General features: G+C 37.1%; 1 protein-coding gene across 1 annotated transcript in view; it reads left to right on the top strand.

Moving 5' to 3' along the window:
• Positions 1–19,021, top strand: part of hydin (HYDIN axonemal central pair apparatus protein) — a 69,979-nt gene that overhangs the window by 19,670 nt on the left and 31,288 nt on the right. Inside the window, exons 17-40 of the mRNA XM_044123610.1 lie at positions 734–898; positions 999–1,148; positions 4,504–4,742; positions 4,834–5,125; positions 5,858–6,001; positions 6,330–6,473; positions 7,682–7,774; positions 7,911–8,128; positions 10,820–10,949; positions 11,492–11,701; positions 13,309–13,545; positions 13,628–13,802; positions 13,997–14,115; positions 15,035–15,159; positions 15,370–15,506; positions 15,753–15,880; positions 16,010–16,123; positions 16,682–16,762; positions 17,016–17,120; positions 17,200–17,439; positions 18,096–18,213; positions 18,298–18,423; positions 18,509–18,670; positions 18,759–18,932. Coding sequence (XP_043979545.1) covers positions 734–898; positions 999–1,148; positions 4,504–4,742; positions 4,834–5,125; positions 5,858–6,001; positions 6,330–6,473; positions 7,682–7,774; positions 7,911–8,128; positions 10,820–10,949; positions 11,492–11,701; positions 13,309–13,545; positions 13,628–13,802; positions 13,997–14,115; positions 15,035–15,159; positions 15,370–15,506; positions 15,753–15,880; positions 16,010–16,123; positions 16,682–16,762; positions 17,016–17,120; positions 17,200–17,439; positions 18,096–18,213; positions 18,298–18,423; positions 18,509–18,670; positions 18,759–18,932 — 3,826 coding nt within the window. The remainder of the gene's footprint in view (positions 1–733; positions 899–998; positions 1,149–4,503; positions 4,743–4,833; positions 5,126–5,857; positions 6,002–6,329; positions 6,474–7,681; positions 7,775–7,910; positions 8,129–10,819; positions 10,950–11,491; positions 11,702–13,308; positions 13,546–13,627; positions 13,803–13,996; positions 14,116–15,034; positions 15,160–15,369; positions 15,507–15,752; positions 15,881–16,009; positions 16,124–16,681; positions 16,763–17,015; positions 17,121–17,199; positions 17,440–18,095; positions 18,214–18,297; positions 18,424–18,508; positions 18,671–18,758; positions 18,933–19,021) is intronic.

The raw sequence follows: 19,021 nt of genomic DNA, 5'->3' as shown, positions 1-19,021 counted from the left end.
GTCACAGTGTTAAGACCTTCCTCCTGGCTCTGATTGGTTGTTTTTGGTCGGGTGTGGTGTATTTCTTCAGATGGCAATAATAGCTCAACAAGGAGGTGGAGGAGATTTTTTTTTCACAGATTATCAGTCTCATAGCATACTGTCACAACATGGTGACAGTTTTAACTTCATAAAAGTTACATACTGCACCTTTAATGCTGCCTAGCAAAACATAACAAAAAAAGTCCTAACAGCTTTAACCTTCAAGAAGAATCTTCCATTTGTCACCACCATTCCTCCCTTATCTTTCTCTCTCATCTCCTTCTCTTCACCAAACAACCTAATCAAGGTCCAGCTCCCTATTATGATAGGTTACATTACTTGGCTTTAGTTCTTCCCATTTGGTTAACATTGTTAGATAAACACCTGCTTGTTCAAAAGGAAATTTTGGAGTGAGCACTTCAGGAACAAAGAAAATATGGGCACTAGTAAACACCAGTGAATAAAAACATTTAAAGGCACCATTTTCAAATGAAACTCTTAAACTCTATACACTTAAAGTAGGGGCTACATTCAAGTCAGAGCCTTAAGCTAATCAACCTGAAAATAAAAATTCTCAGTGCATGCCTTGTGATGAACAGTTTAAAGAAACTTTTACTCAAATGCATTCTTCAAGGTTTTCATGTGTTCCAACAAATGCTGACTCTGTGTTCCTTTATTAAAAAAGTAACACCTTTCCATTCTGCATTTTTAGGAAGTAGAAGAAAGTACACCATTAATTTTTGGCAGCTCTCTGCCCAGAGGAGTTCTTTTGGCTGGTAGCTCAAAGGAGATTCCTGTATCCATCGCGGCTCGCACTTTAGGAAGGATCCAGAACTCTCTACATATAGCTGTGTTTGGCACCCTTCAGCAGCCACTGGTCAGTGAGTTTCAATGGAAATGTCAGGTTTGCTGCAGGTTCAGTGCTTTGTGGCAAAGAAATTAATTCTCAAAATTTCCTGTTCACTGTTCTGTTCCAGGAGGTCCTTCTGTCATGTATTGGACAGGGACCCATTGTTTATGTTCCCGTCTCACAGCTGAAGTTTGGCAGCATTCCTGTCCTGACGGATGTTACTCGAACACTGGAACTTCTCAATCAATCTCCCATTCCTGCTCACTTCAACAGTTTGGTACAGCCATCTACAAATTAATCTTTCACAGCACACATTGGTGGAGTAAGAAAAGAAAGGGGGGAGCACACCTTGTATGACTTAAGCGCAATAAGGTATCAATAAAACTCGGTTTGTTAGGATTTTAGTCTTTAGGTGCAGGTCCGTTCTTTTTCTTCTTTTTGCTACATCTGCCATCTACAAATCTTACTGATGGGGTTTTATAGAAAATGTTTATCAATTTATTGCCTCTCCTCTGATTAATTAATTTCAGTCTAATTAGATCTGATTAAAGGGCAGGGTAGGGTTAATCTTGAAGCTCTACAAATAATTAGTTGCATTTTCACAGTCGTTCTTCCCAGATTGGAACGTTTTATGTGAAAAGACAGATGGAGACATTTTGTGAATTCAGAATAGCTGAAACTTACTAGCCAAGTATAAATTCACAATGACCTAATGAGAACTGTCATCTGTAAGGCCATCTGTCATCATCTGCAGTTTAAAGGTGACAGTTTAACGACATGGTGAAACTGCTTCCATTTCTAGTAAACTGTACTTGATCCTGGAATGTTAAAGAATTCAAACTCTAAACAGTGTGTCATGCTTATGCAGTTTAAAGGAAACACTATGCTGTGCTGCAGTGTGAGAACTGCTGTGCCTTGTATACTGTGCTTTCCTTGCCTCTTGGAAACTCTTCTCTTGCTGCATCGCCTTATCAGTGTTGTCTTATATCGGCTGAAAACACACTTGCAACTGAGCACATTCCTCAGTAAAGACTCAACAGTCCACACATCCAAATGAAAAATTTCACTGGCAAGCCTGGCACACTGCCTTTCCTCTAAGACAGTGTGCTAAAAGAAAGAGTTACTCCTCTGCATTCACAGACATCAGTCGATGATGATTATCCTAGAATTATATACAGTAAGCAGGCAAAGAGCCACACAAATGAAGAACAGTGAATGATTGACAGAGCAAATATAGGTTTTGTTTCTTTACTGTTCTGTGATATTTTCTCCAACCACTGATGATGACGCCCATGATGTACATAAGATTATGTGTTTTTTTTCCTTCTCCTGACTGGTACTTTTGTACAGTGAAGTGGTTTTTATCCTTTTAACATTCAGACTTTATTTCAGGCAAATCAGATTTCTGATAATTGATGTCAGGCCGTTTATTCAAAAGATGCATAAAACAAAATATTAGTTTAAGGATGTTCACAGATTTATAACTTTTTCCTAACTAGAAGAAGTTGTGAAACCTCATCTTTTAGATCACAAAAATCTGTGTTTGACAGAAAACAATATAAGCATCTTTGATAGTTGCGGTGGACGCGGCAGAAATTTGAATTCTGCTTTGTGCTGCAATCAGTCAATGCTAATCAAGCTGTGCGATGCGGCATGTTTGATGGGATTATTTAAATTCTTCTCATCTTCCCTCCTCACTCCGGGGAGCCAAGCCCCTGCTCCTTCTCCTCTCCAAACCCCACCCACCCCTTTAACCGTGATCACCCATGTATCGATCTTCTCCCCATCTGAGTTCTCAAGCTCCTTTGCTCGATAGTACAAACATTGGGAAACTGATCTATGACTCCCAATGTCACCCACCGGCTGAGTAGGTTGTGCGGAGCATTTTTATTTGAAGTAAACATCTATATGTAATATGTTGCATATTTTCTGTGCAGGACTCACTTCAGTATGAAAGGTGCAGCCTGAGTGTGAGTGTGTTCCCTTTGATCAATAATCTACTTTGTTGTCCTACAGGCAGTGAGAGTGCCCAAGCTTCACTGCATCTGTTAGAAGCCAGTCAAAATCTCAATTAAAAGTTTACGTTCCAGCCATCCATCAGTACCAATGCAGCATGGAACATTGATTGTGATCCTGACCACTGCTTGGTCTTATATATTTCAGTGGCATATTCATATATATGCGACTGAAAGGAATATGAGCATTAGATCATCTGTATTCAGCTCAGAAAGATGCCTTTGAATAAAGCCGTAAATGAATATTAAGATGGTTTTGCAGAGTTTTTTAAATGACACAAACGTGTGACAGATCCTTGGGATTTCACTTTTTATGTTTTTAACAATGCTATTACAGTCGTGGTCATCTTCCTCCACATCTTTGTAACATAATTGACAAGTTATCCTGTTAATATCAATGATGAATTTTATCTTACTTATGTTAGGCAGGGAGTCACTGAACTCCCTTTACCTCAAGGGTCTCCTGCTGCAATGAGAGTTGATGTGATTATGCAGCTATTTGATGCATACATACACTTTCCAGCCATGGATTACATTTAAGATGAATGCAGCACAGACGGAGGAGACTAACCGGTTAGAATTATTTGAATGCGTCACTTTTCAGTGTGGGCTGCACAGTGGCGCAGTTGGTAGCACTGTTGTCTTGCAGCAAGAAGGCAACATGTTCTCCCTGTGCATGCGTGGGTTCTCTCCGGGTTCTCCGGCTTCCTCCCACAGTCCAAAAACATGACTGTCAGGTTAATTGGTTTCTCTAAATTCTCCCTAGGTGTGAGTGTGTGTGTGAATGGTTGTTTGTCCTGTATGTCTCTGTGTTGCCCTGCGACAGACTGGCAACCTGTCCAGGGTAAACCCCGCCTCTCGCCCGGAACGTAGCAGGAGAGGAACCAGCAACCCTCCTGACCCCATTAGGGACAAGAGTGAACAGAAAACAGATGGATGGATGGACATTTCAGTGTTTGAAAAAGCTGGGATAGCAAGATAACATTAGATACCCTCAGAAAGCCAATTTTTTCTGCAAACAATTGCAGAAAGTCAGAGCAAAACCAGTAAAATACAAACCTAAGGAAGCTTAATAGCTACAAAACACTATATCCAAGGACAATAGCTGGCGCATTAAAAAAATTTATTGAATGTCAGTAAATCTTGAGACGTCTAACTTAATGCAAGGTGAACGTTTTGGTCAAAAAACAGGTGTTTGATGAAATCTTCTCCATCAGCAGTGTCAGAGGTGGAAGTGTGGAAGCTTCACTTGCTTCACTGAAACTGTATTTTATTTTTCTTACTAGTTTATTGTGGCGGGTTAATTATCTGGGTTATCTAATTTTTGAGTTTCAAAGATAGTACTTTTGATAAAGTTAGAGCTTGTATCAGATGATGATAGTCTGTTTTCATTATGTTTATACAGTTTGATCCCATAAAATATAGTTAGATGTCACTGAATATAAGTCATGGAAATTTATCCTAAGGATTAACTTTTGATTGATTTGAGACTGATAAAAATTTTTATTAAGAAGACGTTTTGACTCATAGACATTAATTAGTTTTAAAATACTTTATTATTTCTTTTTTATTTCACTTGACCATGTTCAGATTGTGTTTCTGTTTTTTTTTTTTCAGATCCATGAAAAGTCCTATTGGCGTGTTGACCCTAGTGAAGGAGTAGTTCCACCTGAGAGCCAGCTGGAGCTTAAGATAGTAGCAAATTTGAAGGACACACTTCACTTTACGGACAAGATGGAAATATCCATACGGCACGGCAGAACACACAGTGTCTCATTGTCAGCCACAGGCACGGGGACAACTATTGTCAGCGACAAACCTCTTGGCCCTACTCTTGACTTGGGCACACACTTCTAGTAGGGACATAGTTAAACTAATTTTGATTAAAAAATGTGCAACTTTGTAACTGAACATCCGGTCACAATTGTTCTTTTTATGTTTGTTAAGCTTTGTTCCATATGAGTACAAATTCAAGCTGACCAACCTCGGTTTGCGACATCACCGGATGTTCTGGAAGATTGGTGGCTTCCTGGCTTCTACAAAACAGCAAATAAACTTCTCTGGTAGAACAGCGTTACCTCCAATCAGCCCTTCTAGACAGAGAGATTCTGTGAAACGTAAATCTACGCCATCCACCAACAGAGAAAAAAATGTGTTCAGCCTCAGTCCCGCTTGTGTGGACCTTTCTCCAGGCTGTTCTGTTGACATGGTACTAACAGCATCCGCGGACTCCCCAAAGGTGTGCTTGTAGAATTTAAAGTGAATAAATAACACCACTGGATTCCATACGTAGTGCTCATACACTGACAACAGTGTATCTAAGAGCTATTTGTAGCTCTTAGATTTTTCATTTTCTGTTACATTACAATGAAACCTCAATGGATTTTGTTTGGATTTTATGTGTTGGCACACAAATTCTCATAACTGTTGGGTTTTTAAATTTCTTTGCCAAAAGCAGCAGTAACCTAGGGACCATTTCTATGTAAACTCCTTAGCCAATATCTCGCAGACCCAGCAATCTCTGAAATTACAGTGAAACATTTTAGGGCTGCTATTCAGGTGGTCAAATAATCTCCACGTTACTCCCAAGCCTTTGCAGCCTACAACTGGATTGCTTCTGATTTTTCCTTGTATTTAAATCTGTCCATCTTCCCTTTAAGCCTGAATTTTTTACTTGTCCTTGCTGAAGATAAGAATCCCTGCAGCATGATGCTGCCAGCAAATGTTTCACAGTGGGGACAGTGTGTTCAAGGATATGTGCTGTTACTGTAGCCACTTGACTCCCACAATATTTGCTGTGTGGAGTCCCAAATACTGGCCAACAAGTTGATTCTTGATTTCAACTGAGCTAAGGACCATCTTCCCTATGTTTTCTGGTTGTAATATGACAAAATGTAAAAACCTGAAAGTGGTTTGACTACTTTTTAAGGCACTGTACATGTATAAACTATATTTTTCTTTATTTTTCCAGAATTTTCATGAGCGTCTGGTGTGCGACAGCATCATTGGTGGTCATGGCTGTCAGCAAACCATCATGTCTGTGGAAGCAATGTGTCGTTTTGTTGCTCCAGTGCTTACTATTTCCTCAGAGCAACTGAACTTTTGCGTAAAGAAGGTTAGTTTTAATCATCGACAACCTACCATTCTGGTTTTATGAGTGTTGCTAGTGAAATCAAACCTGATTTAAAAGGAAAAAACTAATCAAAGTTAAAACATGATTTAACAAAAGGTCAGCGCTTTTTCCTGTAAGGCAGGTTGGTTTTAATAGCTTTTTTCAAAGTAAAATCATTATTTGATCACTGCATTTTTTATTTGCTTGAATTATCTTTGTGTTATCAAAACACAGTTTGACGAAACGGTGTGGAAGTGTTACACAAAAACAGCATCAGAAGTAATGTGATTACTTTTTTTTTTTTACAACTCTATACATGTCTTTCTTAAAGGTTAAGGGGAAGACCCTGTTGCCTGTATATGAGAAGCTGGTCTTGCAAAATGTGTCCTCTTTGCCTCTGTCCGTGGAGCTCATTCTTCCAAAGCACTTCTTTCTGTGTGAGACTCCTGGAGAGCTCAGCTCAACTTCAACCAAGGTTTGTTTCGGATGCTTCCATTCCTGGTTTAGGAAAGAGGAGTTTTGCTGATTTGGTGTCACTATCCACTGAAATTTTACTACTATTCTCATATTTACTCATTTAATTCAACTTCCATCCTGTTGCAAAGGGGTGGCCTTTTGTTGCCTAATTAGCTTCAGATTTATATTGACACCAGAAAATATTTGTAAATAGATTTATTTAAAATCTATTTAGCTGAGTGTTTGATCTGTGGTCGTAGACATGGATGTATGTGTTAACTGACTGAAACTGATAACAAATACAATTCATTCAGAATTATCCAATTTCAGTAAATCAAAATTGACCATTAAAGTTTCTTAACAGATGTTGCTTGTTTGGAAGAAAGTGAAGGTTTTAAAACTGTAAACAAAGTTTCCTAATCTTAATCTGATTCATTTATTTTTGTGATTGAGCCCTTTTTTTAATCTCTGATCTACTGGCGATAAAGCATGATAAGTTCAAACACTGACAGTTTCTATAAGGAAATCTTACTTGTTTGCATCTGCAGCAACCTTGTGTGGTTTTCATTTTTTTGTTCAATCTGTCATTGATGAGTGCTGATTGTTTTGCATTTTTTCCATTTTGTCCTTTTGCAGTTTTAGTCTTTATGCCTAACTTTTCAGGTATAAAAAAGCTAAGTGTCATGGGATACACTGTAAAGATTTTCTTTTATTCATACCCAAAAATTACCTACCTTGTAAAATGATGATTTAAAGTATAATTGTCTGTAATCTGCCCATATTTTCATATTTATCTCATATCTAAATTAATGAGTGTGATATAAAGACAGGAAGTTGAGTTATTTTGGGTTGGTCAGTGGTCATAAAAATAAAGATTCACCAGATTTGGAACCACAGTCAATGGAAACAGTGTAGCATGTAGTCTCTGGAAAATCAAAAAGATTAAATGTAACTTTTCCTTAAGTGCTGAGAATTTCATTATTCTACTGTGCTATGATTCATCAAAAATAACCAGGATTAAAGATAAAATTGTATGAAACTCATGTCTTTTCACACAAGACATGAGTTTTGTACTTGGTGCTTTTTAGTTGTGAGGCACAGCTGAAAAGCTTAATATTGTCCTGTTGGTTTTTGACGAAACCTGTCAGCCATTAAACCTACTGCATGTTATGTTTTGTACCTTTGTTTTTTTTTTTTTTTTTAAATAAGTGGTCTCTATTTTTCCAGCTTTTGGTTTTAGAGGACAAGGGTCAATATGAGTTCTGGGTTTGCTTTGATCCATCTTTCTGTACGGACTTTATGCACCGTATTGTGAATGAGGTAAGTCCGATGTTGGTAATGCTTTAAGAATGAGAATGTGTTTTTTTTTTTTTTTGTGCCACATTCAAATATTTAAATACTGAAACAACATTGATACTACTGAAATAACTAAATATTTTCCTTCTTTGCCTCACAGACGCTTACAATAAATTTCTTGGAACTCCCACAACAAGAGAGTGTAAAGTTGTATGCTGAGGTCCACTTTCCGAACCTTCAGTTTTCTTCAACCACTGTGGATTTTGGTTGCTTGCAAAACTGCTCAGAGATAAAGAAAAGGATAACAATCACCAACTGCTTTCAGCTGCCAGTGTGCTACAACTGGGTTTTTATGGAGCACCCAAAACGCCCTGTGAGGTATGAGGGTGAATGTTTTAAGTGATAAGAGCCTCTGTTTTCTTTTGTACTGTATACATTTCAATTATCTACTATCATAGGTTTAGCCATGAAAGGTGATAAGTGGTGAGTTGCAGAGTTTATACCCATGTACAGTCTAAAATGTTTACATGCATACATTCATCATTATTATCATGTTAATAAGAGCTTTTAACGTGTATTTTTTTTTCAGGGTTAAACAGTATTTGACCAATATATCTTAAATGTTTGTTTTTTTATTTCACAACAGCAAGATTACATGGCACCATAACTGTGAAAACTTGGCATTGACTTGTGTTATCAGTTGGCTAGTAGGCTGAAACATGTTGCAAACATTTTTATGATATTGTAATTTTCTGTGACATTGAGTTTTGGGTTTTCGTCATGTGTAGGCTATGATCATCAAAATTACAGGAAAAACAAAGGCTTGAAATTTTCACTTTGTGTACGGAATCTGTCTGAGTCACACTTTTTCATGTGTGACAAACTATTGAGGTTTTTCAAGATTTTTAGCTGCATCTGCAGCTTTCTTTTGCTATTGTTATAACTGTTATATACAAATACATGTTAAATGTAAATTTATCTGTAGGATCTACTTGTTTTTGGTACCAGAAAATATTTTAGTTAGTTACTGAAAAGATGAGATTCAGGGCTGAGAACAGAATGGATCTCTGCCATGCATTAAAACTGTTCACTGGGATGCTTCAGTAGAGAGCTATACATTTAACCCCACTGAACTGAATTGAGCCAAAGCCATTATAAATTCTCTGGGGAAGACACATTTACTGATGGTGTGCTTTATAAACTTTACAGTGTGCCTCTTTCAGGCCTCTGCTTTGGCTCTTCTGGAATAAACTGTGAATACTGTAGTAGTCTACTTGTGGCCTTGAACCAAATAACTAATAGCTCTGCAAGATTTATCACCCTCAATCAGCTTTTTCGCCTCAACCTTTTCCATCTATTGGTATTCTTTCGTTTCCGTCTTTCCCTTTCTTCTCTCAGGGCTTTACATTGCTTATTTCTCTTTTTTCTTTGCCCCTGCTCCCTCTCTCTCTCTCTTCTCTGGCTCTGCATCTCTTTAATACTTTAACCTCATCCAATCCCTCTTCTTTTACTCCAGCCCTTCCCTCTCTTAAAAACCATCCTCGCAGGTCGTCATGCTAATTAAATGTAGACTTCACCTCTGTAAAGTCTCTTTCTCTCACACAAAACCTGCGTTATCTTGCCATGTTCAGCTAATTACATCGCTATCAGTAATTACACCACAGTCCTTTGAGATGGGATTGTCTGTAAGGCAAACTCTTTTATCCTGACAACATATATATGCAGTATAGCACATGTGGATCCTGCAGTGTGTTCTATCTGGAAAACCTTCAGCAAGACAGAGCAAGAACTCATATTTTTTGTCCATTTCTAATGTGCGAGATATTAGATTACTGTGTAAACCAAAGACTGGCTAATCAGTGAAACAAGTAACTCAAGGATATTTTACTTATTCTGTTTTTGAATTGCATGAAAAAGGAGTAGAAAAAACCCCGTAATATTTTCTTATAAGTGGCCACATATAGACTTAATCTTGTAAATGTTCTAAGTCTTTTGGTGAGCTCTATGGAAAAAGTGAACTGCTTTGCATTTAAAGCAATGCCCCTTTAGTCATACAATCTCAATAGCATTCTGTGAAAGCACTCAGAGCCCAAGATGTCAAGAATTTGACTGGAATGATGTGTAATGAGGAAATAATCAACAAATTCTGGTATGCATTAATCAGTGCATAACTAAAAAACCCTAACTTTTTTCTGCATAAAAATATTAAACTCTACAATCATTGATATGGGTAAAGCTAATTTCACACAATTGCTTTAATTACAAATATTCAGTTCTCCAGGTATTTCAGAGCAAAACTTTGACAGTAGTTTTAGTTAATGCATCCGAAGACTTGCAACCCTTAGAGGCAGTAGGATACAATGTAAATGTGATGGAGGGTCCCAAATGTTTAGTCTTTTTTTACTTATATCCGGCAAAAATGTGACATACTTTTCTCTAATATGTGACTCCCAAGGCCAGAAATGAGGCTGAAGCAACAGTCATCAATATGATCATTCCACAGGGCTCCCTGCTGGTGCCTTTCTTCTTTTTTTTTTACCCTATTTGAGCTGAAACAACAGTACTGCCACGGTCTTTGGCAGTCTTAGAACACTGAGTGCACAGACACGCGCACACACATACACACACTTTTAACAGCAGTAATCTAGCCACTCTTCAGTGATTTGAAATATAGTTTTTCCTGGCGAGCTTTAAGAAGGCCTCACTTGCTGCATCTCTTTCATTCTCATCCATGTTTATTCAGCACTTCATTGCAATCTATCCTGACCTGTTTCTTTCTGCCTGCCTATTAAAATTCCTCTTAATTATAGAACACTCTGTTTAATTAACTTGATGGATGCATCCAGCGTGATCCCACAGGGAATAAGAGACCAGAGTACTAAAAGAAAATGAGTCTGAGTTCTTTGGGATGTGAGAGCTTACCGTTTTCTCTTCTACTTGAGCATTGCATTATCTCTGAAAGGAAGGAAAAAAAGATTGTTCAAAATTATCTTTCTTCAAATGTTGAATTTCCAGTTTACTAAGGAGATTTTGCTAATTGGGTATTTTAAAATCCTTCTCCCCTCACAGAAAAACAGAATTGGCTAAAGTATCATTTAAGCGTAGCGCGAGTGAGACTGAGGTTTCTCCATTGCCTGTGTGCCCCAGTCCTGAAGCAGATGACCAGAGCAGCACACTACGTCCTGTGAATGTGGAAGAGGTAGGCAAATGTGGACTTGCAGACAATCAGGGATTTTTAAAAGGCTATTAACAACTTTTCCTCTGTCATTTCTGCTGTGAAGCTGAAAAATGTCCATCATTGTTGCCTCGTTTGTCAGAGAGCAGATAATTATACTGCCAATTGTAGGACTTTTAATTTTAGAGCAATTTATAACTGAAAAAATGTGACATGATGCTTCAGTTGCATTGCCATTTACAGTGCTATAGATTTTAGCTGCATTTCATGCGACCATAGTTTATTTAGCGTCCTGAGGCTTATATTTAGAAAGATAGTGGTTATAATACTCATCTGGCCCATTTATTTCTTACTAAATATGAGAGTTGATGACTAGTGATGAAATATCAAAATGTGTTTCAATAACTTCAATTCTAATGCCAGATGTGTGTGTGGTCATTCTGACTCATAGGCTGTGTGAACGAGCCAGAATTCATGTTAATGCAACTCTAAACATTACCTCAGCTCATTTATGGTGAAGCCTTGTATCTCCCACTGATGATCTACTGTTCTATTTTTTCACATAGGTTTTTGACATCTTACCAATGTGTGGCGTATTGCAGCCTCAGGATGAGCAGCTTGTCACTTTCTCTTTCTTTGGTCATGAGAACATCAGGAGAGAGGTGGTGGCTCAGTGCCATGTTGAAGATGGACCAACATATGAAGTCCAAGTCAGAGGAGAAGCCTCAGCAATCTCTTACAGTCTTCAATCCTCACATCTTGACTTCGGCTCTCAGGTATATAAAATTGTGGAGTTTAGATTCTTTCTTTCTATTTTTTTTTCTGGCAATGATGCTTTACACTACACATTTTACAAAATAATTATTTACTTCAAATTGTTTCTCATAAATACTGAAAACTGTCAGAATTTAGGAAATGAATTATCAACAGAGGTTTCCCAGATGGTCTGGACCGGTTGTCCAACCAGCTGATGAACATGAAGTGATGCCATCCAACATTGCTTTTCATATTTCTAACCATTGCACATTGACCTCACGAATAGATAGAAGTTTGGAAGCACTCTCGTGAGTTGTACGTTTCATTAAAGTTTAAACTTCAGTTTTGTTGCATGTCAATCAAGAATGAACCATCTTATGACTTGAACGCAACACCTGAAGGATCAAGTTATATCCATTATTTTGTTATACTTTGCTTTTTATATTCTTTTGCATCTGTTTGCTCATCGATGTGTTATGAGTTGCCCAAAGCCAATTTACTGTTTGGAGATGTTGATGAGATGATACATAGCGCAATATAAGATGGTAATGGCGACCATATTAAAGGGTGTAAGACTAATTTGTGTGATTTCTTTGAATTTACTCATCTCATGTAGTGTAATATTATTGTTTCAGTGCCTTGTAAAAGTATTCCTACCACTTGAACTTTTGAAAGTTTTGTCACTTCACAATCGCAAACTTGAATATATTCCATTGGGATTTTATGTGGATTAATAAATATCACACAACTCTAAAGGAAAAGATGCAAGGTTTCCAGCTTTTTTACAAATAAAAAATGGGAAAATTGTGGCATGCATACTAGTTCAGCTTCCTCTGTTTCATACCACTGAATAAATATGTAATCTACTTTGCTAACAAGTCCACCTGTGAGCAGTGTAAACTTCTCACAGGTGGCTGTTTTGTGAAGGCCTCAGAGGTTTGTTTGAGTACTTTCAGTGATGAATTGGCATAGACTTTTTTCACTTTTTGCTCTATTTCACCATATTATTTTAATGGCAGAAGAATGTTTGGATCACAAACTAAACAATTTCTGATATAAAAAATAAATTAATATTCATCAATTAGATTTTCTACAGGGGGAACTAGATAAGATGTTAACTTTAAATGCCACAGTCTTCAGTCAGTTTTCCTCACTTTTGTCTTGTTCATTTGCACCTTCTATTTACGTATGCAAGCCACTGGGACTTGTTATCATTGATATTCAAAAGAAGGACACATTGATTTTTTTATTTAGGTGAAAAAGCGATTCAGCAGAACATTTATCCAACCCTCCTGTCTGTTCAGCATTCTTCATTCTCTTCCTCTTATTCACTCTAAATGTTATTTTATTATCAGAAATTTGAATTGTTTGAACAACTTCACCTGAAACAGGCCAGTTCATTCATATTGGAGTATTTGTAATTTTTATTAAATTCCTTTCAGTTCCTTTATTTTCATGACCCTCAAGCTCAAAAAGCCATCTTGACAACGCTTTAGTAGGTTGCAATTTTTTATTTTGTGTTTACTACGCAAAAGTAGATGGAATAGTTTATGTGTTCATTGTCACAAGGCTCTATTCATGTGATCTTCAAGCTATAATGTCTTAATTTTCTTTCTCCTCCTTCCAGCTCTTTCACTGTGTCGGTGAAGTTGAAATGTGTGTTAGGAATACCGGCAAAGTGGACTTTGACTTCAGCGTCATATACTTTCCAAATGCAAAGGAGATCGAAGGTGTTGATAAAGAAGATGGAGCACTGATTAAGGTAGATGATGACAACAGAGACACACAGCAATTAAAAGGAAGTGGCGAACAACACGAGAGACTGAAGATCAGACCTGGGTGGCCCATAGTTATTCCATCTGTGGTGAGTCAATCATAATAAAAGCTCCTGTGTGAATTTTTCATGGTGTGATTTGAGTTTACCATTTAACATTCTGTGTTGCTAGGGCTACATTAGTGCTGGTTCAGAGAAGCACCTGCGTGTACTTTACCTGCCTGGCATCCCTGAAGTGTTTAAGAAGCAGTTTCAGCTTCAGGTGGCTTTCTTACCTCCGCAGGAGGTCACACTAACCGGGGTGGGAGTGTTCCCAAGAATCCAACTGAATTTGCCACGAAACCTGTGTATGTTCACACCTGCACTCAGATGATCGCAGATTCTGCCAAAAGAAACTCATAATATTACTCATTATGACAGTAGTTAATTATCACCTGCCCCCCAAACACACACACACTCACACGGCATCTAAATGTTGACTGCATTTGGGATGATATTATACCAAATAGTCACTTGGAGTAATTTTGTGGTTCTCTTGCAGCAGAGCAGTGCTACAGAGATGTGGTACAGCAGGCCCAAGATGCTGTGAAAGCACAGAGTGTCAGTCAGGAGCTTACACTTGAAGAAGGAGCTGAACAACAGCCTGATTGTGGGCCAGTGGTCAGTAAAATGGATATAAAATACTTGCTTACTTATTTAGGAAAATCTATATAATTTATATAGCTTTATGCAAACAGTTTCTCAAAATTTTAAATGTATTGTCTTAAAACAATCTTACTTTATTGTCATAAATCATATAAAGTAACTATCTTACCTTATTATCGTAAAGTGAGATAGTTTATTCTATGATAATAAAGAACTTAAGAACTTTAGAAATTTTTTTCTATAGTTCATCCTATACAAAAAAGATTTTTCTAATGAAGAACATGTTATGGTCTTTTATCAGAAGCACATTTGCCTCTTCTAAAGGATGTTTTAAACAAACAATTTATTGTAATTTATTCAGTTTTTAAAATAAATTTTAAAAAATTGGTAGTTTCGATTTAGAAAGGAAGAATAATGAAAGAAATCAAATGGATAGTAAAGCAAGAGGACAAAGTGAAATTCAGGAAATCTATCTGAAAAACATTTCCTGTCTGATCAATGTAACCTCAAGCTTATAAGAGGGAATGTTACATTTATAAACCACATTTAAATGCAGTTCATTGGCAAACAGTTGTCCATTAAATATGTAAAACAAGAGAAAGCAAACTACCAGGTAAAAGTAAAAATAGAAGAAAAACATGCAAAAGGAGCAACACATACATATTATGGACAAGTGAAACACAACAATTGTGCAGGCTGGAAACATAAAGATCTCAGGTTTTAGCAGACATCTGAAGATGTTATTGGAAGAATAACTACATTTTCAGTTTCTCAATGAAAAACCATTGTGACTTTCTCCTTTTATTCATTTATATGCTTTAACAAATTACTAACAATAACCAGAATAAAGGCAAACTGCTAAATTCTAATCGGATGTGTTTTATTTCCCATTTTGTTCTGCTCTGCTGTTTTCTTTTCCACCTGCTTTCTGTAGAGTGAAGAGTTGATCCAAATGGAGGTTGAGAGACTTCTAGTGAAAGATAATGCCCATGTGCCCGACAGGCTGTGGGAGCTCAGTGACACACAAAGTTTTGTTTCACAGTGGCAGGATTTACATATGTAAGTTGAAATGAGACTCTAGTTTTAAAGATGGTATTGACTTAGAATTTTGCTTAAATTGATTACTCTAAACAAGTTAAACAATGGTTTAACTTGTTTAGGGTATAGGTTCAAGTTTTATGTGAATGATTTTTTTATGGTCTATTATATAAATCAAATCCTAATCATTAGTCAAAGTTTAGTAAGTTTCTTTTTTTTTTCTTTTGCCAGGTTCAAGCTTCCACCATATGTGCTGGATTTTGGCTTGGTGTTTCCAGGCAAAGTCTTCAGTCAGACAGTGAACATCTTAAACAATGGGCCAATACCAGTGACCTTCCATGCCTACTGCAAACATCTAACAGACACAGGTGACACGAGCACACTTGTAATCTCTGCCTTTCTTTCTTTATATTTATATAATTTTTTTTTTTTGTTTTTTTTTTTTTGCTGTGATGAGTTTATTTTTAATAATGGAGTCGTGTGAGGGAAGTAGGGCTAATATGTTTTTTAGCTACTTGAAAAACATATTCTTTTTAACAAAGCAGCATTGTAACTTGAAAAGGATTGTAAAAATCAATAATGGTGCAAGTGAGATTTTATATTGTCTTTCACAGGCTTCACAGCAGAATTTCAAAAGATGAAGAACCTTCCCCGGGGTGAAAGTCAGACTTTTACAATTACGTTTGATTATCTCTCTGCCAAAGGAAAGATGGGGCAGACAAGTGTCATTCTGCCAATACAGGTGATCACAAGTATCCTCAAGAAATTCCAGTTATTATGATTAAGTTTAACATTATTCTATTATTTGTCTGCTGATTCTGACCACCATTGAAGGATTGCTAACTTTTGATGTTTTTGGTTGGTTTTAAAGCTCACAGATGGTCCAGTGGTGCAGGTGGAGTTGGGTGCAAACATTACTATTCCAGCAGTCACTCCCTCAACGGATCTGCTGCTTTTTGACAAAGTGCAGTGTGGCATGTGCCAGGTAAAAGAACATTCATTCTTCCACAGATCCCAGATGACCTTTGACATCCTGAGAAGGAACATTTATGATGACATTCAGTGCCTTGTCAAAGTATTCATACTTGGTCACATTACAACCACTAACTTTCATCAATTTCATTTGCAGTGAGTTGCGCTGGATTTTATCCAGGGGTATCTGAGCAAATGGGATGAGAAAAATACACACCACACATGGCAGATTTCTATTTGTAGTTTTTTTGGGGGGGGTTTGAGTAATGTACTATTACAGAATGTGTTGCATATGAATGAGTAGCACTAACCAGGTAACTACATGTTGTCTCACTATGATGCCATCTTGTAATTTAGTTTAACATCAGAGTTGCAAAGAGTCAACATCCTCAGACGTACATGAGCCTTGGATGGCAATATGTTCAACTGATAATAATTCTCAGATGATTGAGCATAAGTGCTCTGGTTTGTGTCAAACACTGACAATTAATTGTCATCTGTAGATCTCACGCACTCAATTTTTTTTATTTTTTGCTAAACTAATCATGTTTGGAAATGTTTTTTTTATCAGATTCAAAAGATGCAGCTGAAAAACTGTGAGGCTATACAATGTCATTGGAGGATGTCTGAAGAGATGAAAACTCTCAAAAAGGTGTGATGTTTTAATTAATTTTTTATTTCTATTATTATTATTATTATTATTATTATTATTATTATTATTATTATTATTATTATTATTATTATTATTATTATTATTATTGTTATTGTTGTTTAATAACCAGTTATGATAGTTCTCTTTGACTTGATGTTAAAGTTGTTTCTGAAAATGTTTGGTTAGTGTTTGAAATGTTACATGATATTTTCTCTCATTGATAAGCTCTTTATAAACGTAAATATTCTTGCAGCATCAACAGCACCCTCCAAGGATATTCCAGGTGTTTCCCTGCAATGGTGTGCTGGACCCTGACGAATGTGTGACCATCCACGTCAAGTTCAAACCTATTCAGGGGGTAGAGATTGTATTAATTTTAGGATCAAATGAAACCAACACTCTCGTCAAATGAAACCAACACTGTTTTTGTTTTCCAGGGTACATACATCAGACAGTTGGTGATCCATGTCACGGACAACACTGAGCAGGTCTTCATTACAGCTAAGGGTCAGGGTGAAGAAGCTCTCCTGGAGTTCTGCCCATCTGTACTGGAGCTTGGACCCTGTCTTCCTTTTAGCGTGGAATCTAAATCTGAGGTCACGGTGAAAAACCTCTCCTCCTTTCCCATCGAGTTTTACTGCCTTGAGTTTGACACGCAGTACATCAAGGAAGAAGAGGTAGCTTTGTTTAAAGATTTAGCAACAATATGTCTGATGTATTGAATTGAAAAGTAATGTTATGGTACTCTGTATATCTACCTAATGTAACCAGAATTTGATTCTAAAGGTTTTTACTTTCTAAAGTTAAACTAGATAAGGCTTGATTGGTCTTCAAGCTTTGCTGAGGTTCTTCCAGACTGATTCATTGCTGGTACATCTTTTCAAAAATGCCTTCTACTGTGTGACATACATAACACTCTCCAGTAGAAAAACAACCACAAAACAGGCCACCACTGCAGTACTTCACAATTGATGGTCGGCAGACTTGGCACACACTTAAAAGCTCCCCCCTTTTCCTTCAGCTATCAATGAGGCAATTCTAGTTTCATCAGATCACACTCACTTCAAACAGTGAGGTCCTCTTCCCTCAGTGCATTTGATTTTTATGCGTAGATTCAGAGCAGTCACTCTTTTCAAAATTTGTTTCTCATTTCCTGTCAAAAACAAAATTTGTGATTGAATAAAAGTGATTTTATATGTGAATCTGCCAGGGGTCTAAATAACTTTGGGTAAAATGTTTAAAACCAAACTAAAACTCAGAACCAGAAGCAATGTTCCCTTTTTTAATCATTCTCCACATAGGGTTTTTTTTTCTCCTCTTTTTTTCCTTTAAGATCCTGCGGACTATACCGGAATATGATGAGAACAACTTGCTGCTGCTTCCCCCAAGGACACCTGGAGAGGGCCTTCCTGTGGAGCTGAATGAATATTGTTCTAAGCAAAAAGATTATGGTAACTTTACTAAAACACTAATTCTTAGCAGATTGCAGTCTTTGTATTAATGCTAGCAAAATAGTTGTTTTTGCTTATCTGCAGAGCTGAATGAAGGCACAGAGGAAGCTGAAACAAAGAAAAGTGGCATGTTAAAGGAAGAGGAGAAATCAAAACCAAGTGACGGTCCAGTTGAGGTGGACCTCTGTAGTGTGAAATCAGATAACTTTTGTAAGCAGCAGAAAGGCTATAGAAAAGAGTGCAACAAAAAAGGTTGTTTTATTCACTATTAATTTATTATTGTGTCTGAATTTAGTTTTTTCGAAATTGACCAAAGAGGGAATCAGTCTGGGAAAGTTAGAGTTGACCCCTGTGGTCAGAGCGATTGCCCGCTATATGGATCTGGACCTTTCTCCGGAGGGACAAACAGTACAACACAGAGGAATTGCCATCATTGTATATGGAGCCCCTTTGACAGGTAAAAATGTGCATCTTTAACTGCTCTTTCAAAGTGAAATTGATTCAACTCCAACTTTTTCTTTTTAAATCTTTACTTGTTTTTTCAGATAAAAGCAATTTGGCAGTGGCTCTGGCGAATCACTATGGAACAGCGTGCTTGAGCATTGATGGTGTGGTCACGGATGCAATTCAAAATGGCACTTCTGCAATAAGCCTATTAGTAAGGCAGCTTTATGATTCCGCATTGGCTGAATATGAACAAAAAAAGGCTGCAGAAGTTGGTAAGCCTAAAATTTCACTTAAGCAGTTTAAAAATATGATATAATTCAACTCATCACCAAATAACAAGGAAACCTTTCACATTTTTTCA

The sequence above is a fragment of the Gambusia affinis genome, linkage group LG08, assembly GCF_019740435.1.
Source record: "Gambusia affinis linkage group LG08, SWU_Gaff_1.0, whole genome shotgun sequence".
Lineage (NCBI taxonomy): Eukaryota > Metazoa > Chordata > Actinopteri > Cyprinodontiformes > Poeciliidae > Gambusia > Gambusia affinis.
The sequence above is the reverse complement of the archived record's forward strand: the minus strand, read 5'-3'. Positions and strand labels throughout refer to the sequence as shown.